Source organism: Balaenoptera physalus, assembly GCF_965194825.1.
Source record: "Balaenoptera physalus genome assembly, chromosome: 13".
NCBI classification, from domain to species: domain Eukaryota; kingdom Metazoa; phylum Chordata; class Mammalia; order Artiodactyla; family Balaenopteridae; genus Balaenoptera; species Balaenoptera physalus.
Genome location: NC_138892.1, coordinates 3,390,454 through 3,403,374, shown reverse-complemented (window position 1 = coordinate 3,403,374; position 12,921 = coordinate 3,390,454). Strand labels below are relative to the sequence as shown.

Sequence of the window (12,921 nt, the reverse complement as noted above, 5' to 3'; positions counted from 1 at the left end):
GGGTGCTTTGGGGGAGACACGAGAAGTGCGGGACTAGACTGTATGCAAAGTGGGTTCCGGAACCTTCTTGCACACCCTCCTCCTTCTGCTGTTTGCGCCCAGCCGTCAGAGGGGTGGCCGTCCGTGGTCCTGATCACCTCCCTGTGCACGGTGCTCTCTGAGGCCCCCTTCCTCACTAAGCTCAGGCCGCCCTGGGTCCACAGGCCCAGAGGGTCTGTGTCTTCACTGCAGCTCCAGCCTGGAGGTGGGAGGAGACCCGTCCTCAGGAGTGTGGGCTGGGTGGCTGCTCATGGATCTCTTGCGTTGTGTGGCTGGTTCAAGCCATCTGGAACCTTCTTGCCAAAAGCTAGACTCGCCGGCCTGGGTGTCTGAGTGCAGTGAGGCCCTCTGGGGAAGAGGGAGTCAGGACCACCCCTCAAGGGCTCAAGGCCCTGCCTAGAAGGTGGCACTGGACTCTGGTGCAGATTTAAGTAGAAAGGATGTGGCTGGGTTTGCTTCTTAGGAAGCGAGTGTGAACTTCTGGGAGTGCCAGTTCCTCAAACTCAGTTTGCTTAGTTCGAAGCCTTTGAGCTTTGCTCGTGGCACATAAAAACCAAATGGAATCGTGTGTGTTTGCGTGGGTTCTGCAGCGTGAGTCACAGTGCTGGTGTCCCTCGAGGAGAGCAGGATGGCTGGCCAGGGCAGCGTGCAGACACCCACACCCAGAGGAGGCCACAGCTGGCCTGTCAGCACAGCATCCTGGCCAAGAGCCTGGGCTCGGGAGCCAGACTGCCTGAGTTCATGCCCCGTTACGGACTGAACGTTTGCACCCCCCAAAGTGCACGTGCTGAAGCCCTCACCTCCATGTGGTGGTGGTGAGAGGTGGGCCCTTGGGAGGCGATTAGGGTTAGCTGAGGTCACGATGGTGGGGCCCCGTGATGGAATTAGTGCCCTTATAAGAAGAGGAAGAGATGCCAGAGCTGGCTCTCTGCCTCTGAGGACACAGTGAGAAGGCTGCCGTCTGCAGGCCCCGAAGACAGTCCTCGCCAGGAACCGAATCTGCCGGCACCCTGACCTTGGACGTCCAGCCTCCAGGGCTGTGAGAGAGAAATGTCTGTTGTTTAGGCCACCTGGTCTGTGGTATCTTGTTATAGCCGCCTGAGCACACTAAGACACGCCCACCTCCACTGTACAGTCTCCAAAAAGGGAGGCCTCATCTGTGCGTAGAAGTCTGGCCGGTGGTCACCCCTGGGGATGGGGCAGGACAGGATGCAGGGTGGAGGGAGTGGCAGGGGCTGCTGTGGGGCCTGAAGCACGCAGTCTCTGGATCTGGGTGTCGTCATGCGGTGTCTGGTCGTGCAGAAATGCAGAGCGACGTCCACTTAGGGCGTGTGCAGCCACGTGTGTACGAGGTTCCTGTTGCCTCTGTAACAGATTTCCACGAACTGGGGGCTTAAAGTAGCCTCCTTATTCTCTTACAGTTCAGAGGCCAGAAGTCTGAAATGAGTGTCACAGAGCTCAAGTCAAGGTGTGGGCAGAGCCGTCTTCCTTCTGGAGGCTCCAGGGGAGACTCTGTGTCCTTGACTCTTCCAGCTCGTAGACGCTGCCCGTGTCCCTGGCTCTTCACAGTCAGCGGGACAGCACCTTCCTGTCTCCTCTCTGACCCCTGACCCTCCTGCTTCCTCCTGAGTTTCCATCATTGTGATGACATTGGTCCCATGCACGTAATCCAGGATACACAGCCATCTCAAGACCTTATCACTTCTGCAGGGTCCCTTTGTCCCTGTAAGGTGCTTAGTCACAGCTTCCAGGGTTAGGATGGTCCATCCTTGGGGCCATTCCTCAGCCCACCCCACACTCCCAATTAGAACAGCAGCTACCTGGCACTGACTTCCATCACACCTGGAATAAATGTCAGGTCCTCATTCTGGCTTCCCGGGCTCTGATGCCCCGCCCGCATCTCATCTGTGACCCTTCCCCCAGCCCACGGCCCCTCCTGCCTTTGCCTCACCAAGGCTGCTCCCACTGCCCATCCCACGCTACCCCCCCTGCCCATCCCACGCTACCCCCCCTGCCCATCCCACGCTCCCCCCCACCCCTACCCTGCCGGTCCGTGACCTTCTGTTCATCCAGGTTCTGACTCAGATACACCTTGGTGCGGCTTCTCTCGAGCACCCGCTCACCCTCCCACTGTACCCCTCGTCGTCCCGCCGCACCCCTCATCCTCCCGCCGCACGGTTCTCAGGTGGTCAGCAGCCAGGTGGCGGAGCTCTCTGCCCCTCACGTGGGCTTTGCTCTGCGGCCGAGACCTCCCAGAACTGCACCTGCTGCATGTGTGTCTGTGGGGTGACCAAGTGCTGCCAGCGTCCCTTCCTCGGGGTGTCCTGCCCCCGTGGAGGTGGTTTGGTGAAATGCCTTTTGTGTGTCTATCTTGAATGGGTTTTATTTAGTAAAGACACCCTCACCCTTGCTTCGCCTCAGATCTTGCCCTGACTGTATAAGAGGAGCCCCAGTTGATAGACTCCCGCAGGTGTGCCCCCCAGGAAGGAGCAAGAGAGCTGCTGTTGCCAGTTGTCTCAGTGCTTTGCAGACCAGCCCTCTCTTGGCACCTCTGCATGGGGGCCAGAATGGACCACATGACACTCACCTGGGCTTCTCTCCCTTCACAGAGGAGGAGCTCCGGAAGCTTCGAGAGGAAACCAACTCGGAGATGCTGCGGCAGGAGCTGGACCGGGAGCGGCAGCGGCGGATGGAGCTGGAGCAGAAGGTCCAGGAAGTGCTGAAGGCCAGGTGAGGAGGGGGAGGGGCCAGGTGAGGAGGGGGAGGGGCCAGGTGAGGAGCCCAAGGCCAGGTGAGGAGGGGGAGGGGCCAGGTGAGGAGGGGGAAGGGCCAGGTGAGGAGCCCAAGGCCAGGTGGGGAGGAGGGGAGGGCCAGGTAACACTGTCGCCCAGGTAGCGTTGCCCTCTCGGTGGGTAGCGGTCCCCTGAGCCAAGACCCTGCTCAAACCCTGAGGTGGCCGGTCCCCGTGAGCGGCCACCGCCGCCCTCCCAGCCCCTGCTGGACCCAGGGCATCAGGAGGGTACGCGGGTGAGTGGTGACGGTGGGCCTGGCCCCGACTTTCTGGGCTGAGTCCTGCCTGTGCCCGCGGCGAGCTGCGATTCTGGGAAAGTGGCTGCCTTCCTGTGCCTCGGGGCCTGGCGGGGGGTGGGGGGGCGTGTAGGTGCTCCTGCTGCACGCTGGAGGGGGAACGGGCGGAGTCTCAGCTGAGCCCTGGGAGGTCTGGCCGGGCAGGGCTGAAGAGGGCCGCAGAGCCCCCAGAACCACCTGACGTCCCCCCAGGTCTTGGCCAGCAGTCGCCCCCAGGACCCTGAGACCCTGCCCAGCCTGCCTGTGTGCTCGCACGCTCACTTCCCACACCCTGCCCCAGTGCCCACTCGGACACACCCCGCCCCGAGCCCCTGACAGCACCCTCGGGCGGGGTCAGCCTGCCATGGCCAGTCACCTCCTCCCAGCAGGGTCCCTCCATCCTGGGGCGGCCAGAGGCCGCCCCAGCTTCCGGAGGGGGTGGTGTGGACTCCCACCTCTGCCCACGCGAGCTCGGCCCCTGCCTCATGGTGCCACCAGCAAGAAGCGGGTCATTCCAGAGGGATATTTGCAAGTCCTAGGAGCTGTGTTCTTCCTGTCCTGATAAAACCCCCCAGGGCTCCCTGTCCCTGTGTACAGCGTCCAGGCCGGCGGCCTGGCGGACGAGGCCTGGGAGCTGAGGCCGCCAAAGTCTCCACCCCTCCCCCTCACCAGCCTGGCCTCTGGCCCCACACCCCTTTGTCCAGGCCCCCCTGGCCTGAGTGCACAGCCCTCTCCAGCTTGGGACACCCCAGTCAGAGCTGGCTTTTCCGTGGGGTGGCCTGGCGTCGTTGTCGTTTCTGAGTGTCGTCACTGCGGTGGGGCTCTGAGGAGACCCCCGCTCCAGGTACCGCGCCGCGCGGGCTTCAGCTGCTGGAAAGGCCGAACCTCCTGTGCTTCGTGCTGGCCTCAGCCCCGGGGAACAGGTGGCAGTTGGTTCCCTGGGGCAGAAGGTCCTTTAGTTTCCTGCTCTGCCGAGTGTTAGGACAGCTCCGTGGGCTTTCTGGTGCCCCTGAACGAAGGCCACCTGCCTGTCCCGCAGGTCAGCGTGGCCCATTCTGCAGTTCTCTGGGGCTCCCCGCGGGGGCCCCGGTGTTGGGGGAGGGTGTCACTTGCTTTGCCGGGCTACAAGGCCGGCACCCCTCCCTGGACCAGAAATCGGACCACGGCTTCAAGCAGTACTTTCCCTGATGTTAAACCTTATGTGAAAATCTGTAGACGTTCAAAGATTCAATTACATTTAACAACGCAAAGAGGTGCAGCCAGCGACCTGACCTGGGACGACTCTGGTAGATCCAGGTGCTTGGCTGCGTGTGGGGTGTATTGTCAGCTCGCTGGCCGGCCAGGCCTGGCCTCTCATGGCATGTCACAGTGCTGTCACCTGCACTGACGCGCTTCTGTCTGATGCAGTTTGTGTTCATGTGTGGCTTTACTGGAGGCCCCGCTTGCCCTGGTGGCATCGGGCGGCGCTTAGCCTGAGAGGACCCCGTGTGCCAGCTCCCTTTGCAGGGTCCATGTCTTCTGTCTTCCACCCTCCCGCCACCCCCAGCCCGCTCCGGGGGTTTAATCCTCGTCCTTTCACCAAAGCCCCTTGGGTGCCTGGCCCCCGGTAGGTTCTGAGGCTGCAGACAGATCTGTTTCTCACGGGTCTGCTTGGGGACCAACTGGGGATTACAGGAAAGGAACATCCAGGCCCGGACCGAGGAAGAAGAAGCTGAGGGTCCTGGGGAGCATGGGGTTTAGGGGGGGCTTAGGGTTTAGGAACCTTCTGGAAGCTGAGACCTGAAGGAGGAGAGGAACAGGGAGAAGCAGGTTCCAGGCAAGGGACCTCCTCTTTCCTTGTTATCCTGGTGCCCATCTGGGGTCGCTGTGGGCCGTCCAGGGTGGGTAACTGTGTGGAGGGCCACCTTCACACCTGGGCGCGCGCACACACACACACACTCGATCTGCAGGATTAAAACATGGTCATTTATACAAACCTCTGTTTTGCTTTTTAAGAAAATTCCTGGGAAATCGCCTTGGTTTAAGCTTACTCCAGGCGAAGGCCACGTCCAGTTATCGGTCCGAAAGCAACATGGAGAAACTGCCTTTGACCTCCACTGGCCTCTGGTCAGGCCCTGCCTGGGCCCCACCCTTGGGTTTGCTCTCAGCGGCACCTCCCACGGCTCCTCCGCCCTCCCGGCTGCGTTGAGGGGGCCGGAGGGTGCGTGTCATTGTCCTGTGCTGCACCGCCCACAGTGTTGGTTGGGGCTTTGGCCGGGGCACCCCGTGTGGGAACTATGCAGACCCTGGTGACTGCCTCCCGTGCCCAGCCCGGCCCTGACATGTGGCCCTGGCACCCCCCCGCCCGTGGGCTTCAGCATCTGTCCTGCGGCCTCGGGTTGTTGCCAGCGGGATAATTAGATTCTAGAAAAGCCCTCCAGGCGCACTCCACTCCAGACTTGTTCCGCTGATCGTTAAACATCAGCGGAGGTTGTTCCAAAACATTTGGAAGAATCCACAGTTATTAGGAGTACAGGGCCCTTTCTTCTGATGAAGTGAAGTCCCGGGCGGGCATTCATGTTGCTCTGAGGCCACTGCTCACTCCCCACCTACCCGGAGTTGTGGGTGGACGCGGCTGGGAGGCCCTGATACGCTGTCTGCCCTCTGCCTTCCTCTTAATGTTCAGAACGTCATTGCTGTGCGCTGTGTTGTCAGTCTGTTTCCCACGTCCCGTGCACGTTACAGGCACTCACGATGTTCCATATGTGGTGTGATAGGAAGAAGGTAAAATTCCCCGCCACCTGGAACACCTGCGCCCGTGTTGCCAGCTGTCTTTCCCTGCAGGCGGCTAGCAGCCCATTTATACCTAAATACCTGTCCGATTCTAGCGGTGATTATGTTGGAAAGATCACACAGCCAGTGGCTGTGCAGTATCAGTATCATCAGACGCAAGCCAAATGGTACCAAGCACGGCACCCCCGACAGCCCCGCCGGCCACTCAGACCCCAGGCCCACCTGTGGCTGAGCGGTGCCGTGTCCTTCAGGCCCACGAGTCCTCAGTGGCACACCTGGGCCCGGGCTCTGCTGGGAGCCCATTTGTTAGTGCTTCCTGTGTGAGCTGCCTCTTCAGGACCCCCGGCCAGTTCAGGGAATGTCCTGGTCTGGAGGCCTGGACACCTGCCCAGGAACAGAGGGAACCCAGTCTGGGGTCTCCTGCGTGCCCCAGCTCCCCTCCTGTTCCCAGTAAATCCCCGTTTGTCAGTAGCTCTGAGCACGGATGGCCGTTGGGGCAGCCTGGCCACAGGGAGGGGTGGGCTTGGAGGCCTAGCCCCCTCCTCTTCCACCGTGGCTCCCTTCTCTGGGACCCCCCCCTCTGTCTCATGGTTCCCTGTCCACGGCTTCACGAGGCTGCAGGCTCGCCCCCTGCTCACCCTGCCCTTCTCGGATCCAGCTTGTCCTCCGCGCTTCCCGCTCCAGCACGGCGTGGCCGTGATGGGCTGCAGTTACGGGTTATAAACCCGCAGAGCGGGTCGGTTCACGGAGATGCTGGAGGGGGAGTGTTACCGGTCTAAGCTCCTACCGCGCACCGCATGACAGGCCAATATCGAGAGGCGAGTTGTTGGGACAGGGAGTAACGACTTTATTCGGAAATCCAGCAGACCAAGAGGATGGTGGGCTCGTGCCCCCGAAGAACCATCTTGCCTGACTTAGAATTCAGGCTCCTTTTAGACGAAAAGGGGAGGGAGAGTAAAGCCAAACGCTTCCTGGTTCCCATCAGCCCCCAGAGGGGATGTGTTCATTTCTTCCTGCCTGCAGTCATTCACAGGTGGGCCTGGGCAGGAGGTTTCCTGTGAGCTAAACAAAGGTATTTTAGCTTAACGCTCATTACCTGGAAGGCAGGGTTCCCAGAGATGGGCCACTATGTATAATTTAAGCTTATAGGCAACATCTCTTTAGTGATGAACTTGTGATAGGATACGAAGGTTCTTCCCTATTACAAGATCACGTTGTGTGAACAGAGCAGGATGCCGAGGGGGCGCGCCTGCCGAGGGTCTCCCAGCCCCACTGTCTCTGTCCTGGCAGAGCCCCCCGTGCCCCCCCAGTCCTGCCGAGGTTTGCCTGGGGTGCCACTTTTCCCACATCCTGGGATCTCTGCTGCACTGGGAACCGCGGCCGCAGTGTGGCGTGTTGGTAGCCCAGGCCAGTGCAGGGTGAGGAGGGCAGGTGGGCTGGCCAGTCAGGGACAGGGCACTGCCCAAGGGAAGGGGGTCCGGCCAGCGGCTGGGGGCCAGTCCGTCAGGGCCTGTGGCTGAAAGTCAGGTCTGCGGTCAGGATCCGGCGGGTGGCCGGGAACTCCGGGATGGCTCTGAGATCGGGTGACTGCTGTGGTCAGGTGCCGCGAGGCCGCAGGGGCAGGGAGCCGGGTAGGTGGCCGGCACGGACCAAGCTGGGACCTGTGCACAGCTTGCCGGGCAGGGGCTCACCCAGCCTGTGGCCTTGCATGGTGCTTGCTAAATATGTGTGTCGCTGAGTACCTTTTCATTAGCAGGCCAAGTACCTGGTATAAGAGCTGTTTATTCTGAGCTTAACGTTAAATAAAGAAGCAAATGGGTCAAAATTAATAGGAAAGAAAAGAGTTGTATGTTTGAGACAGTGTTTGTTCATCAAAAAACAAGAAGTGTAGGACTTCCCTGGTGGTGCAGTGGTAAAGAATCCTCCTGCCAATGCAGGGGACGCGGGTTCGAGCCCTGGTCCCAGAAGATCCCACAAGCCATGGAGCAACTAAGCCCGTGCACCACAACTACTGAGCCTGTGCTCTAGAGCCCGCGAGCTGCAACTACTGAGCCCACGTGCCACAACTACTGAAGCCCCTGCGCCTAGAGCCCGTGCTCTGCAACAAGAGAAGCCGCCACAATGAGAAGCCCGGGCACCACAACGAAGAGTAGCCCCCGCTCCCCGAAACTAGAGAAAGCCCGCGCACAGCAACGAAGACCCAGCGCAGCCAAAAATAACTAACTAACTAAAGTGTGCCCGTGAGGAATGCAGCTCTGGGCTTGCCCCACTGCCCTCACCTGACGTCTGAGCTGAGCAGCCAGGACCCCAGAGGGAGCCCCGAGGGTGGGAACGGGCACTCTGGTGTTGGGCGTGGCTCCCGGAGCGCGGGAACTTTGCGAAGCCCGGACTCATCGTGCTGTGTTTTGAACTAACAGAGATCTTGCTTCTTCTCCCCCCTCTTTAAGAGCCGAGGACCTGCCAGCTCAGCAGCCTCCGAAAGGGCAGGCGCAGGTCAATAATGGAGCAGGTAGGCCTGGGGGACGGAGATGGGGTGGGGGGGGTGTTGGTTCTGTTCCCGGGCGCACCTGCTCACTTCCGGGGACCCCCTCCTGTTGGAACTGGGGTAGTGTCTCTGATTACCGGTTGGTGAGTCTCCGTAGCAGATGCAAGGCATTCGATCAAAACATGACTTTATTTTCTCCTAAAAATACAACGCGACATCTCTCCCAGCCCTTCCCCAAAGAGGAATCATGTCGTGGTCACACTGGCTGCTTGGCCCCTGGCCTGGCGACCTGCTTCCAGAGGCCGGCTGTCCTGACAAGGGGGTGAGTGGGGAGGTGGGGTCAGCTGCGGGCATTGTGCCCAGCGCCCCCCAGGTCAGGACGCAGAGCTGCTTTCAGTGCCTTCTCTTCCCACCCCGGGCTCGAGTTCCTTACCTCCCTCCGCACTTGGCACTTTCTGAAATTGTCCTTCAGAGGATGGCATGGGGGGGAACTGGGCTTCCCGAGGGGCCGGATTTGTGGTGGACCCAGGCCCCTCGCAGGCTGACCGTTGACGCTAAGCCCCTGCCTGTGCTGGGGGCTCAGAGAGCCACACCAGGAGGGCCTTCGGTTAAGCCCTGCCCAGGGTAGAGGTGAGGAGACCGAGGCCCGCGAGGGAAGGCCTCTCAGGCTTACGCTCCGGGTGGAGGCTGAGCTCAGACCAGAGCCGGCTCCTGACCCCTACCTGCCGTCCGGAGAGGGAGACGCCTCTCTCCCAGGGCCCCGGTGCTGGACCGCCGACAGGCCGGCCGGGTGCGGCATTGGCTGCTGTGTCCACTGAGTCATGGTCCCCGTGGGTCCTCAGGGTTCATGACCAGTGGCCCAGGTGCCGAGCCAGGTACAGCACTAGGGACCCCCCCCCCCCACCAAGGCCCCTGCTGTGTGCAGCGATTGATGAGCCTCCTGCACTGTGGGACGCGTCAGAGGAGAGTCCTTGCACCCCGTACCCACACCGAGGGCCACCGTGTTGTGCTCTGCGTGGGAGGTGGGGAGTGTGGGTAGGGAGGGAAGGACCCCACCAAGTGCAGCCCCGAGGACGTAGGTGGCGGGGACGGGTGCCCTCCGTGGTGCTGGGACAGAGTGGGGCTCGGGAGCGCCGTGAGGCCTGTCCACTCGGGCAGCCCGCCTGACCTAGACCCAGGGTCGGCGAACTACAGCTCCCCATCTGCCTTTACGTTGAAAAAAATCTCCTTACACTTTTAAATGGTTGAAAAAAAATCAAAAGGATTTGACACGTGAACGTTACATAAATTTCAACTTTCGGCGGCATCAGTGTGGTTTCCTGGGGACGCAGCCACGCCCGTCCCATTACTCACTGTCCGCAGCTGCTGTCCAAGCGGTTATAGGGCTGAGCCTGCCTAGACTCTCTCCCTAAAGACCCTGTCGTGCTCCAGGTGGGCTGCGAGAACCCCGGGCCCTTGCTGCCCCTCCTCTGGGCATTTCTGAGCCTCGCGGGCTCTGTGTGCACCACCCTCCATCCCCCGGCCTCCGTCCCTTCGAGCTGGCAGCACACGCCCACCTGCGTGCACTCCATCCCCCTCTGTGGTGGGACGGCGCCCCCTGCAGGCGACTCCATGACCTGCTCTCCGACGGGACGGACTTGTTCCGCGGGATTCGGGCTGGTTTTTGAGTCTGATGTGGGTGACTTCACTGGGGCCCCCAGCAGACCACAGCCCCTGACGCACGCCCACTGGCTGTTCCCCAGGGTCTGGGTGTCCCTGGGAGTGAGCCCACCTGGCCACTTCCCAGACCAACCAGTGTGCCCAGCGGCGGGGGGTGGTCAACGCAGTGCCAGCGGTGGGCTGAGAGCCCGCCTGGACGGCACCTGCGCTGGGGACAGCCTCCAACAAGCCGGGGGTCGGTGTGAGGAACACGGGGACCCCCGGGGTCTGCGTTGGTTGGTTTGCACCTCGTGGTGAAGTGGGTCGGGCTCTGTTCTCAGGGCACCCGGCCCCTCACGGTTCTGGCGTGGACGTGCCCTCGCCGGCCCGGCCGGGAGCCCCACCCGCCAGTGCCCCCGCCTCTGCCGCTCTGTAAGGCCCCTCTCGGCCTGCTGCCCTCACCCAGACCCACCCCCGTCCTGCAGACCGACGGAGCCAGGGGCTGTGCCCCCGTGTCCAGAAGTGGTTCTATGAGAAATTCGGGGAGTACGTGGAGGACTTCCGGTTCCAGCCCGAGGAGAGCACGGTGGAGACGGAGGAGCCCCTCAGCGCCCGGAGGTGGGGCCCTGGTGGAGGTCGGGGTGGAGGGATGGAGCGGGACGGCCCCTGGGGCCCCCGGGGCTCCCTGGGCCTGGCTTTGCGGCCATCCGGCAGGACAGGCCTCCTCGGGGCGGCAAGCAAAGCCGGGGAGGTTTCGCGGGGGGGCGGCCGCACAGCCGTGCCCCCCAGTCAGTGGTTGTACTGGTGCTTTGTGACAGACACCACGCGGGGACGGTGGCGACCCCAAGAGTGCCCGTGGGCCGGGCTCTCAGACTCGGGGGGGGGGGGGCAGCGTGGGCGGGAGACGAGGAAGCCGCCCCTCGTGGGTCACCCATGCTCACCGAGGGCCCGCAGGGAGCTGCGGGGTCAGGACGCGGCTGCAGCCGAGTGGGTGCTGGCGCTCATCTCTTCCCCCCTCTTAGGTTGACCGAGAACATGAGGAGGCTCAGTAAGTACCCGGCGTGGACTTAGTAAGTACCCGCTCGTCTCTGGCTGTGTGAGCCGCTGGGGCCAGGGCCGCCCGGGGGGTGACTGCGGTCTTGCACTGAACTGGACTTGCTTCCGGAAGCACGTTTTTCAGGAGTTCCCAGCCCAGCCTTCTTCCTAACGCTGTGGGAAATATGTCCCAGGCCCACCCCATCTGTCTGTCGGCCCCTGGCCCATGGCCAGAAGCCGAGTTTCCCTCCAGGCCTGGGAGCCCCAGTGAAACGTGGTGCTTCTCCAGATACTTGTCAGGGCCCGGGGTCTGTGAACTAAACCCCCGTTCCCCGCCTGTGGGCACGGGCCAGGGCAGACAGGCAGACAGATGTCTCCCTGTGGGGACAGAGGACGGACCGCAGCCCGGGAGTGGCCGTGGGAGCGCTGGCCTGGGGTCAGGCGCGCTGGGAGCCCGCGACGGTTGGGGTTTGCTTTGCTCCTTTTGGTTCCCTCCCCCGCCCCGCACCGCCAGCTGGTGCAGCAGCCGGACTGCCAGGTGTGTCCGAGGGCCGGGCTAGCGCTGGCCTGACCGCGTGGCCTGTTCTGTCCCCAGAGCGCGGTGCCAAGCCTGTCACCAGCTTTGTGAAGAACCTCTCTGCCTTATCCGACTGGTACTCCGTCTACACGTCTGCCATCGCCTTCACCGTGAGTGCTCCCCGCGGGTGGCTGGTGGGCTGTGCACCCTCCCTGAGGTTTCCTGAGGGACCCCCCCATCCCTGCCGTGCGGGGCAGCTCCCGGCCTCAGTGTTTCCATCTGTAAAGTGGGCTGCAGGGCAGTTGTAAGGACTGGATAAGGGTGTTGTGGGGTGCAGCCCGGGGCTGGCACTGGGGCTCCCCGCCTGCCCAGAATCCCTGCAGCAGTGTTCTCAGGAGAGGGCCTCGTGCCAAGCTTATGGCCGACTTTCCCAAGTGGGTTGGGGAAGGGCCGGTGGGGTGGTCTGTCTGCTTGTGCAGAAACCAGCCGTCCCTCCCATCAGGCACCGGCGGCTGGGGGAGGCTCCTGGCGGGCGCACAGTGGCCTAGGGGCCAAGCAGGCCACCAGGCCTGGGGAAGGTAGGCGGCGCTGGGCCAGCATCACGGGGTGCTTTGGGGAAGACAGGCCCAGTCGCAGTCTGAATTGTCCTGCGGTGGCTGCTCCCAGCCCTGCCCGGGGAGGCCCTGCTGTCCAGTGGAAGGAGGAAGGAGGGGGAGAGCCACGGCCCCCAAAGGCCCCATCTCTGCAGAGGCCCCCATAGGTGGCCCCCACCTGAGAGGGCCCCGAGGGCCGCCCTGAAGCCCCAGGGGCCCACCGTCCACCGGGGAGATGGGTGTTGTGCACATGCAGAGGACAGGCCGTGGTGGCCAGGGGCCGGCCCCCTCCACCCTGGAGCTCTCCTGCGGCCACCCTTCACCCTTCACCCTCCATGGGGCCTTGGCTGCTTTGGGCCCCAGGTCCCTAGTTCCGCCTGTGTGTTATGGCTGAGCTAGCCCTGCCCGCCGTTCAGACCACCTGCCAGGCCTCCTCCTGAACCCACTGCATGCGTCCCCTACACTCTCTGAGCGCCAGCGCTGTGCCCCGCACTCTGCCTGCCCTGTGGCGCGGGGTAGACGGTCAGCAGTGCTGGGTACGCGGATGCCTCCGGCTCTGGCAGGTGGGCCCGCAGCGGCGGTGGGCCAGGGCCTCTGTGGGGTCAGCCCTCCTCCTGTGATCCCGGGCCACGTCCAGGCTGCTCCTTCCGGGGCATAACCGCTCCCCGCCCACCCAGAGCAGTGTTTCCATCTCACCTCCTCCCTGAGCGGGTTTGTCTACGCTGCGTGCCCTGGTCCTCGGGCCTGCGGAGGGCTGCTGGGGCCTGGTCTCCCTG

At 62.8% G+C, this 12,921-nt stretch overlaps 2 protein-coding genes across 6 annotated transcripts in view; one reads left to right on the top strand and one right to left on the bottom strand.

The window, feature by feature from the left end:
• Positions 1–12,921, bottom strand: part of CERK (ceramide kinase) — a 215,672-nt gene that overhangs the window by 137,792 nt on the left and 64,959 nt on the right. The window lies entirely within an intron of this gene.
• Positions 1–12,921, top strand: part of GRAMD4 (GRAM domain containing 4) — a 78,173-nt gene that overhangs the window by 54,514 nt on the left and 10,738 nt on the right. For all 5 annotated transcript variants that reach the window (XM_082422197.1, XM_082422196.1, XM_082422195.1 and 2 more), the window contains 5 exons: positions 2,649–2,769; positions 8,325–8,386; positions 10,486–10,618; positions 11,023–11,048; positions 11,631–11,722. In XM_082422197.1, the coding sequence (XP_082278323.1) occupies positions 2,649–2,769; positions 8,325–8,386; positions 10,486–10,618; positions 11,023–11,048; positions 11,631–11,722 (434 nt within the window). The remainder of the gene's footprint in view (positions 1–2,648; positions 2,770–8,324; positions 8,387–10,485; positions 10,619–11,022; positions 11,049–11,630; positions 11,723–12,921) is intronic.